Below are 23,619 nucleotides of genomic sequence, written 5' to 3'. Positions count from 1 at the left end.
TAGCGCAGCCTAGTGGGATTTCCAAGTTGAGAAGGGACAGCTCCATTTATTGGATTTAATGAGAGGTCTGTAAAAGTGCCGAAGCAACAAAGAGGAAACATAGTTTAGGCGCCACTAATTAGGTGGTTGTTACGTATACTTCGAACTTTGGATGGAGTGTGAAAGTATAGATTACCAAGCAGATCCCTGTGCTTGACCATGCTCTTTTTTCACAAGAGGAAAACTCCAAATTCATTTGATTTTCCTTGTAAAATATTTTGATACTGAAAGAAAAGTGTCATAAAATTCCAAGAAAAATACAATGCTAAAAATGCAATCTTTTTCAGAATCCAAACTAAATATTTGCAATAGGAGTTCCACTCGAAATTTAATAAACCGTTTTTCTACTTAGCAACAATGCATCTAGCCAAAAACAAACCCAGTCCCGTAATCACTTTAACCAAGTCATTAATTAGTCAAGAAATTAAAGTGCTTTTTTCCCTTGTCTCCCAAACGTAATCGTTTAAACGTTTAAAAGTGCTAGTGTACCTTCACTTAAACGTGAAAATATACGTTTGAAAATAGAAAACCAAAAACATAAAATGTTACCCTCCAACATGTAACTTATTTGCTTCTGTTTCAGCTTTATGCCTCATGGGAAGGTTGCTACTTATCTTACACTTTATGACAAATAAAATTAAGTGATAATCAACGGATCAATGAATTTATCATTGTTCTCTTAATCATGACTTTGCCAATAAAGGAAAAAAAGAAAGAAATGGGCATGAGATTGACAGTCTAAAATCACTGCCGTATTTACCTGGGGAGGGGACCTTTCTAAAATTTTAAAGGGATTCATCGGCTAAGACTATGAAATCGTGAAACATTTAATAAAGAACAGAAGGTTTTGTCTTATATATATTTATATATACATGGTATTGGTCATATACAATATTGTTCATTAAAGTCAGGACCATGTTTAATATATTCGGAACTAATTATTAATAATAAGATCATAAGAAGGAAAATAGAAATTTGAATTTTTATTCTGGTTTACATTTTCTATTGTAAAATTTAATTCCCCCTCTATAGTGACTTTAAAATGTTTAAAATCACTTTTAAAAAGATGAAAAACACTTTTTATACTGTTTGGCTCAAAAATGTGATATCACATTTTGATAAATTTTATTCATTGAAAAAATATATATTTAGTAATTCTTGAAAAATAACTTCTTACATATAAGTGATTCTTAATAATCTACTTGCCTTTGTTATTACAGCTTTAAATAGAGAGAATCAACCAACCAACTTTCATTGGAATTTGGCTCTATTTTGGTTTCACTCTGTTAGCTACTGTAACGTTGTTAGAGATAAAAATGAACAAAAAATGAAATGCAATAAGTGTGGTTAATTGGAACATATATGCAAAGATACATATATTTAATTTTGCTACATTGTGCGCCCATGTTGGACAACATCTGTGTGAAGTGCTTTTTTCAGAAAAATAATATATATATATATATATATATATATATATATATTATAATCACATTATATTATGCGAAATGGATATAGAGATAGGGACGGGAAGACTACATAGAATATAAATTTTCATACAAAATGAGCTTATTACAACATTACTCTCTAACGCTAGTATAACGTTGTGAGCAAAGTTGGCTCGGCAGCATGCGCCTTTTTAACTAGCAACAAGCAATGATTTTAATGACACTGCGTGGTTGGTTGGGGCTTTATTGGGCTTGAAAAGCTCGATCACTTAGAATGGACCTCATTGTAATGGGTTTGAATCTGCATTCTTACATATTTGGGCTGGGCTAGTTTGGTTCAATTTGATGCGCCCAATCAAGCTTACATATTTGGACTGGGCTGGTTTGAGACTGGGAGAAGCATGTATGACGGTTTTTGTTAAGCAAAACTTTTGAGAAAGGAGTTAAAGGGCTAAGCTCCCTCCTGGTTGAACTCAATCACCTCCCGAAGCTAAGAAGAGGTCTGAGACCCAAGGCTAGCCGTTAATCAACCATGGCTAAAGCACAAATCGAAAGTCGCTAATCTAACCTTGATAAGTTCCTTTCGTGGAAAAAAGAAGAAAGAAAAATAACCCAATACTCACTCTGCTCTCTCTATACCTTTTTTGTCATGATTTTTAAAAGTGCAATGATGCAAATGCGCGCATATATATATACACCCACGCACACACACACACAATGATTTGCTTCACAATCTTTGGAAAAAAGGTATGAGGAAAAATTCTGTACAGGGGTATTTTTTTCGAAAACATAATATAAACCCACCTTATTGGAGGAGGTTTCTGTGAAAAGCTATAGAGAAAGAAAAAAACAGAGGGATATGTGGAATAATAACAGTGGAGAGCATGGTGTGTTGATATTAGTGAGGAAGATGAGCAAGTTTTAAATAGAATGATTTCGGTACATCCTTTGCTCGGGATGTTGATTCAGATGCACATAAACTGTTTGAAGGTATTTTCCTTTGGTTTTTTCGTTTCTTTTTTTTTCTGTTTTTTGTCAGGTTTCTCTTTCGTCTTCTTATTTCATGTATATATATATAAATGCAAAAAAATGAGAGGCAGGATTGTTGGTGGGTCATAAGCAAAGAGGAATTTTAAAGCAAGGCTTGCTTGCTATTAATTATTTCTTCGTTAACTAACCTATATACCTGTATCCAAGGAAGAAAAGAGATAATACCAAAATTTCCTCTTTAACTAGATTGATTCTAATTTTCTTTTTGGCATTTACTTGCTCTTTGATATTATTTTAATTTGTTGAACTTTGTTTTCCCTTCTGAAAAAATTAACCTAAAACACGTTATTTTTTATTTTTTATTTTTGGGATGATGTATTGGGCTTTGGTAACAAAGTAGATGAGATATGGTTTGTGTTGTGGTTCTCTGACCACGTTAGAGAAGAAATATGAGAAGAAAAATAAAAAGAATTCTATTACTCTCTTTGAAATAGAATACAAAAATATAAAAACTTCTCTCTTGGATTCTCACGTGGAATCTCTCCCTACACTCTCCAATTCTCTTTGGAATTGCTCACTCTTCTCTCAAGCTTTCTCTGGAACTTAAACACTCTCTCTCTCAGAGTTTTCTCTCAATATTCCTCACTTGGGATAATATTGAGCTTTGCTCACTTGGCTTGGTTTGCATGCAACGGGAAGGAGCCTATTTATAGGCTTATAAGGTCGGTTGCATGGCCACAATCTTCAACAGCTTAGCCCACAATTGTTGATCAATCCATTTTCGGTGCAGCAATGGCCATTGTCAAGAATGGTGGCTGTCAGTGTGTCAAGAATGGTGGCTGTCGGTGTGTCAAAAATGGTGGCTGTGGGTGGTGCGGCTGGACTTCACAATTCTCCCCCTCCAGCCGCATTTAAAACTGATGGTCATCTGCCATCTATTCCAGCTATGTCTCTGCATAGCTTCAGCTTCTCTTGAGCAACAACTTTTGTTAGCATATCTGCTGGATTCTCTTTTGTGTGGATCTTCATCAGTTTCAGCAACTGTTGATCTATTACTTCGCGTATCCAATGATAACGGATGTCAATGTGCTTTGTACGGGAATGATACATTGAGTTTTTGCTCAAATCCATGGCACTTTGGTTATCACAATATATCTTGTAGTCTTCTTGCTTGATGCCCAATTCTGTGAGAAAACGCTTTAACCACAACATTTCCTTACCCGCTTCCGCTGCGGCAATGTACTCTGCTTCAGTAGTGGATAAAGCAACACACTTCTGCAATCTTGACTGCCATGACACAGCTCCCCCTGCAAAAGTGTAGAGATAACCTGATGTAGACTTTCTATTATTAGGGTCTCCGGCCATATCTGCATCTGTATAGCCTTCTAAGATTGGGTCACCTCCCCCGTAGCACAAGCACAGCTTCGATGTACCTTTCAGATACCTGAGAATCCATTTGACTGCTTCCCAGTGTTTCTTTCCAGGATTTGAAAGAAATCTGCTCACAACACCTACTGCATGAGCAATGTCTGGTCTGGTACACACCATTGCATACATCAGACTTCCTACCGCTGAAGAATATGGTACTGAAGCCATCTCCTCTATCTCTTCTTTGGATGAGGGGCACAATCTCTTACTCAACTTGAAATGATTTGCAAGTGGAATGCTGACTGGTTTGGCTTTATCCATGTTGAATCTCTTTATCACCCGTTCAACATACTTCTCTTGAGATAGCCATAACCTTCTATTATTCCTGTCTCGGATTATTTGCATTTCCAAAATTTGTTGAGCTGGTCCTAAGTCTTTCATATCAAAGAAGTTAGACAATTCTTTCTTCAGCTGACTAATCTTCATTGCATCTTGTCCAACGATCAACATGTCGTCCACATATAGCAAAAGTGCAATGAAGTTTCCACCTGAAAATTTTTGAATATAAACACACTGGTCTGCTGCAGTCCTTTTATAGCCTTGACTCACCATAAACGAGTCAAACTTCTTGTACCATTGTCTTGGTGCTTGCTTGAGGCCATACAAGCTCTTCTTTAGCTTGCATACGAGGTTTTCTTTCCCTGAAACCTCAAATCCTTCTTGCTGCTCCATGTAGATTTCTTCATGTAAATCACCGTGAAGAAATGCTGTCTTCACATCCATCTGTTCAAGTTCTAGGTTTAGACTTGCTACTAAACCAAAAATGACTCGAATTGAAGTCATTTTTATCACTGGTGAAAAAATCTCATCAAAGTCAATTCCTTTCTTCTGAAGAAATCCTTTGACCACCAATCGGGCTTTGTGTTTCACCACCTTTCCGCTGCCATCTTTCTTCAGTTTGAACACCCATTTATTCTTTAGTGCCTTCTTTCCTGTTGGAAGCTCAACTAACTCATAAGTATGATTTTTCTGCAAGGATTCCATCTCATCTTGCATTGCTTGCAGCCACTTTTCCTTCTCTTGATGAGAAACAGCTTCCTGGAAACTCTCTGGCTCCCCCTCTTCAGTAAGCATAATATACTCAGATTCTGGAAATCTCTTTGATGGAATTCGACCTCGCTCAGATCTCCGAACTTGTAAACCACTGGTTTCAGGAGATGTACCATCATCTGACCGCTGTGATGGCCCTGCAGCTGTTTGAGAGGATTGAGTCTCCCCCTGCTCAATATCCCCTTCTTCCTCCTGGTCTGCTTCTGGTATATCTTCATGCACCTCATTATCCTCTGTGGCTATTTGTGCTGGTGCTGGATTAGGACAAAAATTCTCGGCACTAGAACTACAATTAGGAGACATTTTGGGCTTTTCAATGTCTTCCATTTTCTGGTTTTCATGGAATACTACATCCCTGCTTCTAATAACCTTCTTTGTTTTCGGGTCCCATAACCTGTATCCGAATTCTTCATCTCCATATCCTATAAAGATGCATGGAGTAGATCTTGCATCGAGCTTTTGTCTGAGCTCCTTGGATACATGTACATAAGCTAAACAACCAAACACTCTTAAATGAGAGTAGGAGGGAATCTTACCCGACCACACTTTCTTCGGAATTTCAAAATTCAACGGTATTGACGGTGATCTGTTGATTAAATAGCAGGCGGCACGAATAGCTTCTCCCCAGAATGGCTTTGGTAGCTTAGCCATACTGATCATACTTCTGACCTTTTCCATAATGGTTCGGTTCATTCTTTCGGCTATTCCATTATGTTGTGGGGTGCGAGGGACCGTATTCTCATGTCGAATGCCATGTCTTCTGCAGTAGGCATCGAACTCCTTGGAAGTATACTCGCCTCCATTATCTGAACGGAGACATTTCAGCTTCTTTCCTGTTTCACGCTCTACCATGGTATGAAACAGTTTGAAGTAATCCAATATCTGGTCCTTTGTCTTCAAGAAATATACCCACACCTTCCGAGAAGCATCATCAATGAAGGTCAGGAAATACTTGTTGCCACCTAATGATTCCACCTCCATGGGACCACAAACATCAGAGTGCACCAGACTAAGCAACTCTGATCTTCTCGATGCAGAGGAACTGAAGGAGACTCTATGTTGCTTACCAAACAAGCAGTGATTACAAGGATCTAGCGCAACATCCTTGCAAACAGTGATAAGCTTCTTCCTTGCCAAAGTGGACAATCCTTTTTCACTCATGTGACCGAGTCTCTGGTGCCACAGATTTTGAGACGCCTCTCCTTCTGCAATGTTGAGGCTATCTGCACATATCTTCACATGAGTCTTGTACAGCGTTCCACAAATATGTCCTCGGGCGACAACTATGGCACCTTTCGTCATTTTCCATGTGCCATTGCTGAAGTAGTTGTCATAGCCTTGCTTGTCTAAGGCTGCTCCCGAAAGTAGATTAAGCCGAAGATCTGGAACATGACGGACATCTTTCAAAGTGATTGTACAACCAACATTCGTTTTTACCTGAATATCACCAGTTCCCATAATCTTTGCAAAACTGGAATTTCCCATCTTTACCGTACCAAAGTCTCCTGCTTTGTACGTTTTGAAGAAATCTCTGTGTGGAGTGACATGGTAGGATGCTGCAGTATCGACTACCCACTCAACATCTTGGGTTGATATATGAAGGCATGTCTCTTCTTCGGTGGAGCAGAGCGCCACTTCGCCTGTAACAGTGACTAGTGTCTCTCCATCCTTCTTCGGCTGATTACCTTGGAGTCTCTGCTCTCTCAACAACTTTCTGCAGTTCTTCTTCATGTGACCCTCCAGGCCACAATGATAGCACTTATATGATGATTTTTTACCGTCTGTAGGTCTGCCTCTGCTCTTGCTCCTGCCTCTCCCCCTATCTCGACCACTTCTTTGCTGTCTTCCTCTCTCTGTGACGAGGGCATGTGACTGATCCATGCCCATGTCCTTTCTCCTGGCCTCTTCATTAAATATGGCATCCTTAACCATAGACATAGTAAGTTTGCCATTCGGGGCCGAATTACTGAGAGAGACTACCAATGTCTCCCAACTGTCTGGAAGAGAGCTTAGAAGTAGGAGGGCCTGATCCTCATCCCCTAGTTGATAATCCACAGCAGATAGTTGATTTACCAAGCTCTGGAACTCACTGGTATGCTCGGCTACAGAAGTTCCACTCTGTAATTTTAGATTTACCAATCGCTTAAGCAACAGGGCTTTGTTCCGAGCAGTCTTGGCCTGGTACATGTCCTCCAATTTTGTCCAGAGGGCATATGCATCCGTTTCCTTCGCTACATGATGGAAGACACTGTGATCGATCCATTGCCTGATTTGATCGATCGTTTTCTTGTTTAATTTCTTCCATTCTGCTACTTTGCTGGGATCGGGATTTTCTCCTTTAGCTTCTATAGGATCAAACAGATCCTTACAATTGAGGAGATCTTCCATCCGAGGTCTCCAAAGTGTATAATTTGTGGCAGTGAGCTTAACCATAGCTCCCGAAGATGATTCTTCCATTGACATTATGGCTTGACCAAAAATGGAGCTGAATTTGGCAAAATGGAGTTAACCGTTGCGTCCGGAACGGCCGAAAATGGTGGACTTGACTCTTTCAGGGTCAAAATATAATTACCAGAAATTTTGGGGCAAAACTGTAATTCCATAAAATATCTGGGTCAACCTGCAAATACAGTAACTTCAGGGGTCAATTTGTAATTTCCAATAATTCAGGGGCTGTTCCGTAATTTCAGAAACTACAGGGGTCAATATGTAATTTCCAATAATTCAGGGCTGTTCCGTAATTTCAGAAACTACAGGGGTCAATCTGTAATTTTCAATAATTTAGGGGCTGTTCTGTAATTTCAGAAAGTATTGATGACGTGGCAGATTGTGCTGACGTGTCAACACGTGGCAGATGACGTGTCGGCTGGCGTAGCGGACGACGTGTCGGCTGGCGTGGTAGATGACGTGTCCGGGGCGCTGACGTGTCTGCTGACGTGGTCGTCTTCAACCTCCAGACGGCGCGTGACTTGTTGCAGAAACCTTCAGGCGGCGCGTGCGGGCGCGTGAGACGGTGTCTTTCTCTCCGAAAACTTGTGTGTTCTCGTCTCGTCGACTACTTTCACCTGGTATTGTCAAATTAATTATTTGAGCAACTTTTCGAAACACCAACTTGAAGAACAGTAGCTTTGTTTCTTCAAATTTTGAACCCAAACTCTCGACCTGGAGCTCTGATACCACTTGTTGTGGTTCTCTGACCACGTTAGAGAAGAAATATGAGAAGAAAAATAAAAAGAATTCTATTACTCTCTTTGAAATAGAATACAAAAATACAAAAACTTCTCTCTTGGATTCTCACGTGGAATCTCTCCCTACACTCTCCAATTCTCTCTGGAATTGCTCACTCTTCTCTCAAGCTCTCTCTGGAACTTAAACACTCTTTCTCTCGGAGTTTTCTCTCAATATTCCTCACTTGGGATAATATTGAGCTTTGCTCACTTGGCTTGGTTTGCATGCAACGGGAAGGAGCCTATTTATAGGCTTACAAGGTCGGTTGCATGGCCACAATCTTCAACAGCTTAGCCCACAATTGTTGATCAATCCATTTTCGGTGCAGCAATGGCCATTGTCAAGAATGGTGGCTGTCGGTGTGTCAAGAATGGTGGCTGTCGGTGTGTCAAAAATGGTGGCTGTGGGTGGTGCGGCTGGACTTCACAGTTTGGTAGGATTACATAGGTGTCAAAGATAGTTAGATTGGCGGTGACATATTTAGCACCCAAAAGATTTTCAATTTGAATCTTTTTTTTTTTTTTTTTTTTTTGGTGGGTTGATATGAATATGTAGCTGATATAAGTAGGAAGATGGATAGGTAAGAGGTTGAGATAAGAATCAAATTAGGTCAACACTTGAGCAAAAGCAGAATCCACGTCATATAAAAAGGTCGACGAGTAGCTGCTAATCAGTAAGAATATATGTCTTTTTATCTAAACACAGACAATGTCGTCAGGTGGGGTTGGGTAAACTTGAATATCAGGTTGGCATAACAAGTTCACCACATCAACATTCCAATGCCAACCTCCATGAGGCTGCTACTATCATTCCCAATTCTTCACACCTTGACAAATTCATGGTATGTCTATGATAATATAAAATGCTTTCAAAACAATCTCAACCACAGTTATATTTTAGTTCAACTTGTTAAATTTACAGCTTATTTTTGAAATATGAAAATATTGAAAATTGGAGTTTGAATGGGCAGGAAGCGTATTGTGTTGCTTAAAACAAGCTTAAAGAAGCCATGGAGAAACCTGTAAAGGAGACAACATCCTTCATCAACGACATGTATGCTGAACTTAAGAGGCTCTGTGTCCCAAGCAATGGAGACGAACCTCTTGTTCTTAGTGACAAATAATATAATATTTTGGCGGGCTCCAAAAATCTAACTAGTTAGACTTTTAATTGGGAACAATGCTCAATATAGACTATTAATTAACATTAATTACTGCAGAAAATAGTTGGTTAGCTGCAAAAATTACTAGCTCTGTACTTTTATTGTTGTCTTATCTTCTTAGATATATGTAATATTGTAGTTTGTATTATTAATTAGTTTTGTAATCAATAAAGATTATCTATTTTATAAATTTAAAGAAAAGAAAAGAAAATAGTACTTAAGAATAAAATTCTGTAGTATTAGGTGCATAAACGTACGTATAACTGGAATAATAGGTTGAAAAATTTTAGACAAAAGGATAATGGAAGAAATGAAATTAAAAAAATATAAATATTTCTATTGTTACTTAGGAAGTTGAATTCAATAATACTACCAACACAATACGCGCTCCTCGTGGAATTTACACAACACAAAACACAATTACAGAAGCAACCATAAGAACTTTCTAGGGAATGCCATACTAAGAGTTTGTTTTTCATCATGCATGAATCATTTCACAAAAACTCGAATACACACACACACTTAATTTTTTTTTTTTTCCCCAAAAAGTAATGATTTCATCATCAGACAACATATGCATATCAGATACACGTGTCCCTCGCTGGACGATAATTTAATTGTTGATTCTTTAAACTGCCAGTGTGTTGAGGTCCCTGTAAACATTATACAAGAAACATAAATAAGAGTTATATCAGAGACACAAAAATTATGATTAAATAGTAAATTAAAAGAAGGAAAAGTAAAAAAAAATAAAAAAATGGAAACACTCTTACCAAGTTCAAAGTGGCCTTCTCAATTAGCTCCATAGTTGCTGGTCCTCCAACGATTCAACAGCTGTTTAAAATAGAGACGTCTCCAGGATGTGTTGAAGAACAAAGCCAACCCACATACTCCCAGAAACCCAATACCAAATCCAACTCCAATTCCCATATAAAACCATGACATGTCAACCCATTCTGCATTATCTTCTTGCAATTTTCCAACTGTGGTTTCACATGGGGTAGAAGTTTCTTGTAATTTTCCATCTCCACAACATGTAGCAATCAGAGGAGGTCCACAAAGTCCTCTGTTCTCCGAATATACAGAAGCTTCAAAGGTTTGCAACTGAGTGCCTGTAGGTATTCTTCCCCACAACTGGTTATTCGACAAGTCCAAGAAACCTAAAAAAGACAGATCAGCTAATCCCATTGGAATTTTACCAGAAAGCTGGTTGTGAGATAGATCTAGAGATTCCAGCGGCTCCATCTTCCCTATGCTTTCAGGGATGGTTCCACTCAAGTTGTTCCTTGAGAGGTTTAACTGGACTAACACTACAAGATTTGTCAGATTTATAGGAATCTCTCCGGTCAGTTTATTACTTGAAAGATCAATGATTCTGAGTAGCCAGAGATTCCTGTCGTACTTGTAGTTTTTCCCTTTCCATGTTATGTATTCATAATTTACAAAGATTCGTCCATAACCTCTCGATGGATCAATGATATATAAAGAATCAATGCCTGTAGATAAAGAACTGCTAACATAATCATTTACTTTATGAACCATTCGGGTGAAGTTATGGAAGCACCGTGGAATGAATCCAGATAAATCATTTAGGGAAAGGTCCAGTATTTGAATATCACTAAGCTGACATAAATTTAAAGGTAAGCTCCCGTAGAATCTATTTGACTTTAAATGTAGGACAACCAAATCAGTTAGATAATCTCCAATCCATGTTGGTATTTCTCCATACAAATTGTTTTGTCCAACATCTAAAAGTCGTAGCAAACTGCATTTCTTCAACGAGGAAGGCAAAATTCCTGAGATGTTGTTGTTGCTCAAACGCAATGTTGAAATATGATATAGTGAACCCATTGAGGATGGAATATTTCCTGACAATTTATTGTTTTCCAAATTAAGAACTATCAATTCACTCCAATGCATCCAACAATCAGGAAGGCTTTCAGATAACATATTGTTAGAAAGGTCAAGAAAAGTTGTTGGCCTATCAGATAGGTCTGTACATAAGAAAGGCTGGAAGATGGTGAATGTGTTGTTGGAGAGATTTAATGCAGTTGCATTAGCAAGAGAAATTGGAATGGAACCATGAAACTGGTTGCAGCTCAAATCAATAATTGGGTAATTATCGAATCTCAAGGGAAAATTTGGTAAGGTACCTTTGATAGAATTGAAAGACAGGTTTAAATATCTTAATTTGGGAGTTAGATTATAGAACCAGTCAGGGATATAATCTGAAATTCCAGAATTGGAGATATCAAGTCTAAACAATTTCGATTGCGTTTGAAGCCAACTAGGAAATGATGGACCCAACCTACAAGATCCCAATTTCAATACAAACAGTTGAAAAGGTGGAACCCACTTGGACTCAATATCGATTATCAAAGAGTTTAATGATAAATCAAGCTTCTTCAATTTGGATAGTTTCTGTAACTGAGTTTTGGAGACCACCCCAGTAATATAATTTGAAGAAACATCTAAGACCTCAAGATTAGAGAGCGGGCCAATACTTTCCATTAAGCTGCCATTCAGTTTATTATTAGCTAAATATAACTCTTTTAGTGATGAAAATTGTAGTAGATCAGGCATGGTACCATTCAGTTTGGAGACCATTCCAGTAATATAATTTGATGAAACATCCAAAATCTCAAGATTAGAGAGCTGACCAATATTTTCCATTATGCTACCATTCAATTCATTATTAGCTAAATATAACTCTTTCAAGGATGAAAATCTGGAAAGATCAAACAACGAATCTCCAAGTTTGTTGTCTTGCAAATTCAAAATCTCTAAGGATTTTCTAGCACAACCAACCAAACTCTCCAAGAGATCAATTATTGTACCATTTAAAGAGTTGTAAGAAAGATTCAGTGACTTCAAATTGCAAAGATTCCCCATGGATTTTTTTGGTATTCCACCTTCTATATTGTTTGATGTCCAATCAATATTTTCTAGGGACCTCATATTGTCAAAAGAATTTGGAAGTGGGACCCTTATTTTGCTCCCCCTTCTATTAAGATTGACCAAATTACGACTAACATTTAGCAACCAAGGAACTGCTATAGGATCTATTGTACTCGCTACTACCTTTAAAGTTCTGAGAGAGTTGGAAGAGTTTATTGAGAAAGAGATGAAGTACCTACGTTCACCTCATAAGGAAAGTGGCAGTCCCATAATTGCAAGCTTGACAATGAAGGGGTCCTTCTGATTGATTGGAGCCAATCCATCGGCTTGGATAGATTGAGACGACCCAATGTAAGGGTTGTCAGAGAAGAGAGACAAGGAAGCCATTCGAGATCCTCAGCAATCATTACTTCATGAGAATATAGATGAAGAAAACGCAACCTAGTGAGATTTCCAAGTTGGGAAGGGATAGTTCCACTTATTGGATTCCATCTGAGGTTGAGATATCTGAGCCGAGCTAAAGAACCAATGAGGTTTGGAATCCGAGTAAAATCATTGATACTGAGGTTCAAGTGCCTCAAGTATTTCAATTCAACCAAGGAAGATCCAATCTCACCCCCAAAATTGGAGGGGCCCCAAGTAAAAGCTACATATGTTTCATATTCATCAAAGTATCTAGCGATATCATAATCAGACCTTTGGTGATCATATTCACGACAATATCCAGCAAGGTTAAGCATGACGACATGATTGGTTCTATTGTCACATTTGATTCCTCTCCACATGCAACAATATTTTTCTTTGCCACTTGTCCAAGACGATAACATGTTATGATAATCTACAAGACCATGTTTGAAGTTGAGAAGAGCTTGTCTCTCGCTGTCTATGCACCGTGCTGGAACTTTACTTTCGCCACGCTTGCTGAATATGGTGATTGTTGCAATGGATAATACAAGTCCACTGCACAATGCAAGCCATCTACCACTACCTCTCATCTTTGTGGTATTCGTTGGCACAGAAATTTGTTCACCTTTTTTTTTTTTCCCCTTTTTTATGCTTCCTCTCTAGCTGACACGTAAATATCACCTTTTTTTCCCACACACTGAAACTACTCCCTTTGCTTCTCTGCTGTCCGCTTGTGTTATGGGCAAGAGAAATGTATTCTCGTCTACCTTCATGTTAAAGTATTATTTGATAGATAGAAGAAAATATATATCTCCATGTTTATTGTTATGGGGGCTTGATTGGTATTGGCTGGCTTACGTTTACTATTATTTGGCTCTTAGTTTTTCCAAAACCTCAAGGATGCCATGGGAGATTTCCCGGATTTAGTGTTTGTGAGTGATAGACACCCCGCTATTGAAAGGGTATTGCGCAAAGTTTTCCCAATGCATACCATGCGTTGTGCACGTATCATATAAGCAGAAATATTAAAGCAAATGGACATGCGAAAGATGAAACAATAATACAATGTTTCATGCTCGCAGCTAGTGCATATTTGGTTGAAGATTTTGAGTTTTATATGGGGCAAATTGAGACAAAAAACAATAGGGCTGCCCAGTACATTCAATCATGTGACCCTACAAGGTGGACACGTTCTCTTTCTCCATGTAGAAGATATACTATCATGACCACTAATATTGCAGAAAGCTTGAATGGTATTTTCCTAGATGCTAGAGAAATGCCAATAGTAGCATTAATTGAGCACATACGGGATTTATTGCAAATGTGGTTTTATGAGCAACGTACTGGAGGTGCAAAATTGACGAAGCCTGTGACTGACTATATGGAAGAGCAACTCAAACTACGAAATTTGAAGTCCATCGGACTACGTGTGAAAGCCATTAATATGCATGAATTTCTTGTGGAAGGTGGGAGTTTGAGGGGTACAGTTAATCTAAAAAAAAAACATGCTCATGCAAAGTCTTTGATCTTGATCAATATCCTTGTGATCATTGTATTGCCGCTAGCAGAGACCGCAAAATTGCTCCTTATGGCATGTGTTCTCATTACTACACTGCGGATGCATATCGTGCAGCTTATGCTGAGTCCATTTACCCTATGTTAGATGAAAAACAGTGCCATGCCCTCGATGATGTGGCAAGTCATATTGTTCTTCCACCAATATAGACACGTAGGTGAGCCGATAGGCCGAGGATGCAACGCATACCATCCGAAGGTGAAGATGTTATTGAACGTAGATATAGCCGATGCTGTGGTGTGGGACATTATAGGCAGATATGTACGAATCCATTGTCTTATGCTTTGAATTAGAAAGTTTTAATTTAGTATTATGGTTTAATATGTTTTGATAATTATTTCATATCTTGGATATTATATTTTCTACTCGACGGTGGAAAATTTATTAGCAATCTTTTTTTTTTGAATTTAATTCCAAATGAAAAGAAGCTTTCTGGAGTTGATTTTAAATCTTTAGTTTACATCTCATTTTATGAAATGTCCAAATGATTTTGAATAGAAAAACAAATATATATATCATTTTTTCTTTTCTTTAAAATGGTTATTGATTTTAAATGTTAATACATTTTTTGTTAAATCCATCTTCATCTTATATAATATTTGTCTCCACTCTCAATTTTTTTACCCTACTATTAACTTAAATAATCTATGAAATTGATTTTCCAAGTGGAGGAAATTAGTTTCTCATATGAGTAAAAATTATTCAACGATTTCCGCTTGGAGAAAATTTTTTCCAACAGGAGGAAAGCGATTTCCTCTTGGAGGAAAAATTTTCTGCCTGGCGGAAAATTATCTTGAGGTTTCAATTGATCTCCATATGGGATTCCAACTGGAAGAAAATTTTTCCTTCAAGAGGAAAAGTTTTCCGCCTAGAGGAAATATTTTCCGAAAAGCAGAAAATTTTTTAGAATCTGCAATTGACCTCGTAAGACATTTGTGTATAATGGAATTCTAATAAATAAATATGGCACATTTTCTATAAGATCAATTAGTTATTCTTATATCAATAACACATCGTTATCTTTGTTAAATGAACATTATAAGCCACTATTATCTTTACAATTAAAAGTCTAATATAATAAAGAATATGCATATATAAACATGACAAAAGGAAAGAAAAATGCATCACCACCCAGCTCATATGCTTAGTTCTTTGTTGTAAGCTTCATATGCATACTTCCTCCTAAAAAACTCTATGTCATCTTATGTGAATGTCACTGGTAATCTAGTATGTAAAAACTCGATGGTCTTGAGTGTAAACACGCCACAGTCACCACTACAAAAAAACAATTATCGTGACATATATTAGTATTATTAGAACAATATTCAATAGTTAATATTTATTCAACAAACAGGTACGTATTAAGGGGCTTTACCCGTTACTTTGCTGAGGGGAATTTTGTGCCAATTCACATGTAAACTCATCAACGGAGTCTACAAGATCCGTCCGCTGCTCATAAAAGGATGTAGACTGCAGTAAATAAGGTAACAAAATGCATAATTTCTGGAAATAAATTTCTCTTCTATTTTGGTTGCCAGCCTTATTTGAGTCATATACAGTCATAAGATGCTCTTTCAAGTCCACGTACCCTAGAAGCCAATGTATGTTGCGCTTGTTTAGTGGAATCAACAACTGTCAATACATTACAGGATTTTAGTTAGCACAACAAATAAAGGAAGGCACATAAACAAATTAATAGTTAATATTACACAATTTGGACATGTATATTGTATATGAATTACGCATTTCCATGGCTTTGACTCTTTCATTCGAATTCCTTATACATATTCTTGCATTGCATATGAGAATTGGAAATTAGATGGATTGGCGAGGAACTTTCCATAACACTGCTCAATGTATACCTACAAGAAAATAAATTATTAGTTACCTAAAATCACAATAGCCATATATAGGACACCTGACCTTTAATACTTCTTTACTTACCTAAAATCCTCCATCTATCACCTCAAAACTAGGATAAAAAACGTTAGGGAATCGATTGGCACGTACACGAAATAAGTAAGGCAGGACTTCCATATGCTGCATTGAAAGATGAGTTAATTTTAAATTACATCCATGCAGTTGAACGACTATCTATGGAATTTATCAAATTATAAAATAAAAATCTTGATCCAAAAATGCTTACATCGTGATTCAGCCACTTCTCACTGGTTATAAGCAACTGGAAAAAGTCTTTACTCGCAGACAAAATGTCCATATCAACCTTTGCTGCCCAACCGGACTTCATAAATTGGTCAAAATTTTTTACAAGTTGCGTGGGTACTGGTTTGTATGGGTCGAACTTCAAAGTAGAAGATGCACCGGGTAAAGTGTACTGTAGTTTTTTCTGCAAGCCTGCAACACCGTAAGGAGTTGTAATAGCTACTGCTACCTTCCTATCCTGCCTCCCAATATCTATACTTTGGTTAGCAGCTGCTATCTTTCTTACATGTCTCTCGGCCAGAAACTTTGATGGAGATACTTTCTCGATAATCTTAACACTTGATCCTGCATCATCTACAATGGATGGACGTGACTGTCTATCAACGGGGGTCGCATCGGGACCAAACTCTTCTTTATTTTCATCCCCTTCAACGTTCGCTTCCATCCCATCTCCTAACCCGTCAGCACCAACTCCCACTCCTTGGTGCTTCATTAACTTATCAAGCTTGGTCTCCAAAATTGCAAACTCTCTAAGTATGGCGATTCTTAAATCCTTAACGTCTTGCGGTACATTAGCCACTTCACCTTCAAGGATAGTTAATCTCTCTCCAAAGGTACCTAAAAGAAACAATAATGATTAGTACTTACAATAATAAAAAAGATAAATATTCATACAATTTATTCAAACCTCATCATGGGATGGAGTCATTAGAGGTTGGGATGGAGTCGATGGTTTAACACGAACACGAGCAGCAACTCCTGCAGTCGATGATAAAGGCTGGTCTGTCTGCTTATCACCCATTCGCCGCCTCCCTTTTTTACCCTTACTTTCCACAGACGCCTATTTTCGTTTCTTACTTCTTCCACTACTTGTAAGTGGAACACTTTCATCTTTTTCACCATGACTTCCCTTTGGTGGCTTGTCTCGGACAGCAGGTGCAACACTGTATGTAGTAGTGTCATAATGTACATCCCATGCAATTTTTCCAATATATGCACGCTCAAATTCAGTTACATTCATTAAGCCATGAACGGGATACTGCAAAAGATAAAAGGGATTATCATCAAGTGATTATTAAGTAATAATAATATTACTACAAATACCGCAAAAGTCTATAAATAATATTAGTATGTTGGAATGTATATTTATATATATATATATATATTTAAATATTTGTACATATATGTGGAAGAACTCATATACTTACATCACGAGGATCGAAGAGTTCAGTGGCCTTCTCAAATCTTGGCACTTGTGAAATATGCCAATTAAGAATTTGAGGGAATGCCATATCCGGCAACTTCTTTCCAAATGCTTGACCTAACGAAGGAATTGTCTCAAAACTCCAAATTTGTCAAACAATAAATTAATAATGAATAAGTAAAGAAATACACACCATAAATACAAGTGTAACAAACTTTAAATAATAGTGTAATAAACTTACCATGAAAGTCAAAGGACATCCACAAACACTATAACTCTTTGACTTGTTTAAAGCCATGGATTCTCTATACTCAAAAGCACTCTTCAACAATCTAATGGTGGTGGTATATGATAAAATACCCTATGGATAGTTATTGAAGTCTTCTAATCGTCCACCATCTCCAAGTGATTATGGGGTGCCGTGGCCATGCTTTCTTTGCCTAGAAGAACTGTTTCTAGGAAATATAATAAAGCCAACTTCAATCTATCATTGTCGGCTTCATCATCGTCTTGACACTGTGCGGTCATGAAAGCTTCGGTTATCTTTGAGTTAGTGACCTTTCGCTTTCCGCCAAAATACGTGTCACTAATACGAGTAGAGATGTTAACCCGCCTATTGGGTTTGTAATCAAATCGTAGACCTGTAATTATAGTGAAGTCTCTCCGTGTAAATCTAGCACCACGCCCTCCAAAATCGAATACCATATAATCCTTGTCATCACAAATACACTGCCTATACAGCATGCTGTTGACTATGTGGCCAGTAAATTATATCTCGTTGGCCTTAAAAAAGTGGCCAAAACGGCTATCCTCGAACTTCTTTATTTGTGTTGGAGTCAGCTTGAACTTAATATCCGACACGGCTTTCCAGAAGTTCGATCTACAATTAACCTTTGCCCTCGATATCTCCGAGTCCCAAAACCTTCGTTGGTAATCTGAATCCATTTATCTGCAAATCAAATACAACAAAACATAACATATGGAGGAAACGTTTTTTCTGACACGAGGAAAGCTTGGAGGAAAATTTTTCTGCCTAGAGGAAAAAATTTTCCACTTGGAGGAAAAAGTTTTCCGCCAAGCAGAAAATTTTCCAGAACCTAAATGACATACACCTAAAGGGATTTGTGCAAAAATATAATGAAAATGACTAAAGAATCTTTTCGAACCAGCGCATATGTGGATTTAAAAGCAACAATATCTTCTATATATTAGTGTACATTATACATTAGGCAACAAACCAACCATGGGCATGTGACATTGTTTCCTAAGGATAACCTATGGTTCTAACACATATATTATGGTTTCACATTCAAACCTCCCATTAAATTCAAACAAAAACACAACTTCATAATAGTTTTAATTTCACATTTCACATTCTAACCATGCAACACAAACATTTCCGTCACACCAAATAACACAATATTATAAGCATAACTGATAATGACAAAGGTTCAAAATTGAATAATTTATAAAGAGATGACTTATCATCTCTAAAATAATCCATCATGGAAATTATCAACAATTCTGAAAAACCATTCAATACAGCACAAATAAAGGTTCTCGGATTAGTTCGTTACATTAAAGCGAAATTAGTTTACAACATTTTTCTGTTTTGTTCAGAGAAGCAACTTACATTAATGGGGGACAAACTGCCACCAATGCTTCTCTATTTATTTATTTCTCTCTCTCTCTCTCTCTTTCTCTATCTCTGTAAGTGTGTGTGTAATTTTCTCAGCAAACACTTGTAACTCTAATGATGGCAAATTTTTTGCTTCAATTTCCTGCTCAGTCCATTACTTGCTCCTCCAATGCTGAAAAATATAGAAAATCAATATTAGTAAGGATCCCAACAAATCTTTCCTTCGACAACTACTAAAGATGAAAGGGAAATTCTAGCACCTGAAGACAAATTATAACAACCTCTATATAAGATCAACAGGGGTAGAAAAATAAATGTAATACACAATTCATACATATTTCTAGTTGAAAAAATGCATATGTGAAAAGGAAATCCAACAAGTTATATGTTTTTCAATGTAGGCTCAATGAATCCCAGAAAAGTAGAGAAGGAAATGTGTAGGCTAGACCTCAGAGGTATTGACCACAACAATGACAAGCAATTTCAATGATATAATACACCTACAAATTACGAATTGAATTAGAACAAGTTACTAATTCAGAAAAACCAATTAGAATTACAGGATCAACAATCCCATCTACAAACAGTTTTCTAACAGCAAAAACCATATTTGCAATTTATGTAACCTCTTTTTTCTATACATGTATTTTTAAACGACATCTGAATTTAAGCCACAGAAACATAAAGAGGTTAATTTCTAAATGATATCCTGTTTGCATAGCATCTTAAGTTTATAAAAGACATGCATATTATAATTGCAGATACACAGCAAGAGGCTATTCAAAAAATCAATAAACAACTAGATCTTTCTTGCATTGTTAAACCAGAAAGTTTACCTGCTTAAGCAAGCAGAAATAATTTTCTATAAGATACTCTTATGGTGATTTTGGCAATCGAAATCTTCTCATTCTCAAGAAAATATCTCATTAATAGCTACAGGTGTTTGCTTTGTCTCCCACAAAAATCAAGAAAAGGTTTCCTTGAACTAGAAATAAAGAAATCCAAGGACCAAGAATAATATTATGCATATCAACCTTTTAAAATCAAGTTATGGTATCTGCTAAGGGCCTGTAGAGAGTAAAAGAATGATTTCTTCATTTATATGCTTCAACTATAATTGATGAGTTGCACATCTAAAAACTTATTCAGGTACTTGGAGAAGAACATGCTAGATGCCTATAGAACACCTTAACAATTTCAATTTCACACTACTTCCCAGATATATATGTGTAGCACTGATGAATTCCCTTCCTCAAATCATCACCATGTGGGCTAGACTAGAGAGAGTAATTGGCACAAACTTACGCAATAAAATGAAGCAGTCAACATCAAATATTTAGGCATGTTATCCAAAACAAAATGCCCTCAGAACCATATCAGACACAAACACAACCACTCTCATCGTCGTCTTCATCACCATCATCACCTCCACACCCACCACCACCTTCACCACCACCACCACCACTAATGCTGACGCTGGAGATCTCCTTATCAGACATAGACATCAACTTCTATTTATCTATTATATGTAGAAAACTTTTTTCCTTATCAAACCTATAAAACCCAAAAAAAAAAAAAAACGACCAAAAAAAAAAACCACTTTTTTGGTACATAATGTATAAAAATGAAGAGGGAATAATAAGGAAAACAAAAACTCACCTGAGAAGCGGAATCAAATTGAAAGTTTTTACAAGGAATAGGTGGAGATGTTAAAGTGAAGGTAAAAAAAAAAATAATAATAATAATAAGAGAGCGAAACTAACATTTGAAGAAGTTAGACTGTACAACATAAACAACGGGAAAGAAGGAAGATTTCTGGGTCCTGAGCTTCCTAGTTTGGACTTGTGAAAGCAGAGGTTGCTTCTTCAACCTCAATAACAAATCGGAAAAAGGAATTGTGAGTAGAGTCGAATGATGTGTTTCGAAAGGGAAAGGCTAAAAGAAAAAGGGAGCGAAACTAACATTTCAAGAAGTTGGACTGTGCAGCATCAACAATGGAAAAAGGAAGAAGATTTTTGGGTCCTCAGCTTTGTAGTTTGGACTTGTGAAAGTAGAGGTTGCTTCTCCAACCTCAATAATGAATAGGAGGAAAGGAATTGTGAGTAGGGTCAAATGGTCTATTTCAAAAGGGAAAGTAAAGCCCTAGCTGTGTTTGAACGGTATGTTTCAAAAGGGAAAGATAAAGCCCTAGTGTGTTCGAAGGCCTTGTTGTGTTTCAAAAAGAAAAAGAAAAGGGAAAGCAGAGAAAATAAGTGTTTTGGTAGGGAAAAAAAATAAAAAAAAAATAGTAATAAAGGGTATTTTAGTCCGGATATCTTAAAAGGTGACTAGTTTTTTTTTTTTTTTAAATTTTTTTGCTATTATTCAAAAAACCATTTACAGGATGGCTACGTTTCTAAAAAACCCTAAGACTTTTGCCTTCTGAAGCGTATTTCTTACGTTAGGTCCGCTTGACTGACTTTTGCTAATTTATCTTAATGGCCGCCTACATTTACTATTATTTTGGCTCTTAGTCTTACGTTTACTGTTATTTTGGCTCTTAGCCCTACATAAAGGAGACTTTGGGGGGCTTTTTGGCACGCTTGATAAGGATAGGATTCGACAGAAGAAATTGGCGTAAAAACAAGATGGGGTTTGAAATCTAACCAGTGGAATAGTCAGGTATTTTATATTTTTCACATTGTTGGGTTCCAAACTAAACGTTTTATTTTATTTTATTTATTTTATATTTAAATCTTGGGAAATTTAATCCGTTGCAAAAACATGCATCAATTTTCATTTACCAATTAATTAGTATAATTGTAGAATGTAAATAAATTATTCATCAAAATTTTTATTCATAAAATTAAATAAATTAATTTAACTAATAAATCACTCACATCAGAAACAGTAAAATAAGGTAGAAAAATTATTATTATTATAATTGATTAAAATATAGTCCTCGATTAATATATGATATTTTTTAATCGCTTAATAATACAGAATAAAAATGCACAAATAATTATTTTATTTAATATAATAAAATTATATAATATTTTCTCTTATCTGATTTAGTAAATAAATATTATTTAGTTATATGATTTTGTGATTTAAATGGTATAGAATAAATTAAATACATCGTACACAAAACAAATTTTCCTTAAAAAAATCATATCCCCGTTAATTTGCATTTAAAAAACTAAAAAAGAAAATTTAATTTGCTGTTAAAGATAATATATACTTTTATCAAAAAAATAAAAAAGAAAGATAATAAATACTTATCCAATATATCATTTATTCTCATAATATTAATTAGATAAAACTCCTTAAAAAAATTATTAGAAAAATGACTTACATGGTTGAAATTAACATCATTTTGTTTAGTTCACAAATTAATAAAGGATATGATAAATTATTGTTTTCATCAATTAATATAAAAAAATTAGTTTAGTCTTATTGACAGTAAACGCATGACCGAATTAATTTTTATTTCGTCCTATCCATCCTGTCTAGTTCAAAATATAGTCTAATGCTGTTTTACTCTTAAACATATGTATGATGGAGCTATTTTATTGGTGTGTAATTTTGGGTATCAACACTACCCTCAAGAGATCTTTTGCTTGATTAGATTTTTTTGTCAAGCAAAAGGTCATTTAAGAACTTTAATGGATGCAGATTTTTTTTCATTTTTGATAATTTAAATGTTACTTTTCTTCGAATTGAATCTTTCAGGCTTCCCTTCCCCGTATGTGTGTAATTTGTTTTCCTATACACTCTTCCTTATGTTGAACTTACATAGACTAGTGCCACTAAAGATGCATAAAGCTTTATGATGATTTTCATCAGATTATTCTGAGTTCCTATTTTAGCAATCACGCCATTCTCGTTCACTGTAGTTGTATTCATCAAAAGTCTTTTTTGCTTTATCCTCAAGTTCGAACCCGCCTCTGAAAGTCTTCTAAGCCCCACCAATCTTATGAGTCTAGATCTTTGGTCTTTGTTTTGAACATTTTATAAACAGCAGCCTACTTGACGAAAGCCCGTCCAATAATGAAAAGATGGAGATGTCTGGCCCAATGACATTACACCATCCATGATATATATGAAAATTTTTTATTGACAATTCCATAATTGTTTCTTAAAACTAGCTCCTTCTAATTTGTTAAACCTTATTATTTGGGTATTTATGTCCCATTCGTTTGCGTGTGCTAGATAAAATCTTCTCTTTTTCTATATGTATATGCATATGTATAGGATAAAACTGATAAGATTGGGACGAGGTTTTACGTAGCAGACTTGCAACTTTCGATCCCATATGTACATATATGACTTCCAGCTGTTTGAGTCTAACCCATGGGTTATGGCTTATTTTCCTTCTTATATCTCTGCTTCCCCTTAAAGTCAATTTAATTT

General features: G+C 36.3%; 2 protein-coding genes and 1 long non-coding RNA gene across 5 annotated transcripts; all 3 read right to left on the bottom strand.

The window, feature by feature from the left end:
* Positions 1–9,857: 9,857 nt before the first annotated feature.
* On the bottom strand, positions 9,858–12,300 carry LOC112489737 (receptor-like protein EIX2). The gene is made up of 2 exons (XM_060813328.1): positions 10,116–12,300; positions 9,858–9,975 (listed from the first exon to the last, which is right to left on the bottom strand). The coding sequence occupies exon 1, from the start codon at positions 12,298–12,300 to the stop codon at positions 10,135–10,137; it is 2,166 nt and encodes a 721-aa protein (XP_060669311.1). The 3' UTR covers positions 9,858–9,975; positions 10,116–10,134.
* Positions 12,301–12,452: 152 nt separating this feature from the next.
* Positions 12,453–13,235, bottom strand: LOC132800152 (receptor-like protein EIX1). The gene has a single exon (XM_060813168.1). The coding sequence runs from the start codon at positions 13,233–13,235 to the stop codon at positions 12,453–12,455; it is 783 nt and encodes a 260-aa protein (XP_060669151.1).
* Positions 13,236–15,192: 1,957 nt separating this feature from the next.
* On the bottom strand, positions 15,193–21,491 carry LOC112492390 (uncharacterized). Of its 3 annotated transcripts, none has more exons than XR_009635069.1 (10): positions 20,887–21,491; positions 19,222–19,399; positions 17,830–18,537; positions 17,593–17,705; positions 17,073–17,423; positions 16,368–17,002; positions 16,166–16,261; positions 15,964–16,083; positions 15,597–15,853; positions 15,193–15,496 (listed from the first exon to the last, which is right to left on the bottom strand). It is a non-coding gene; the product is annotated as an uncharacterized LOC112492390 (long non-coding RNA). The 3 variants fall into 3 exon arrangements; XR_009635070.1 differs by having other exon boundaries at positions 20,991–21,491; XR_009635071.1 differs by lacking the exon at positions 20,887–21,491 and adding an exon at positions 20,533–20,874.
* Positions 21,492–23,619: the final 2,128 nt, after the last annotated feature.

The sequence above is a fragment of the Ziziphus jujuba genome, chromosome 12 (genome assembly GCF_031755915.1).
Source record: "Ziziphus jujuba cultivar Dongzao chromosome 12, ASM3175591v1".
In the NCBI taxonomy this organism is placed as follows: domain Eukaryota; kingdom Viridiplantae; phylum Streptophyta; class Magnoliopsida; order Rosales; family Rhamnaceae; genus Ziziphus; species Ziziphus jujuba.
Note: the sequence above shows the minus strand (reverse complement) of the source record. Positions and strands in the feature narration are given on the sequence as shown.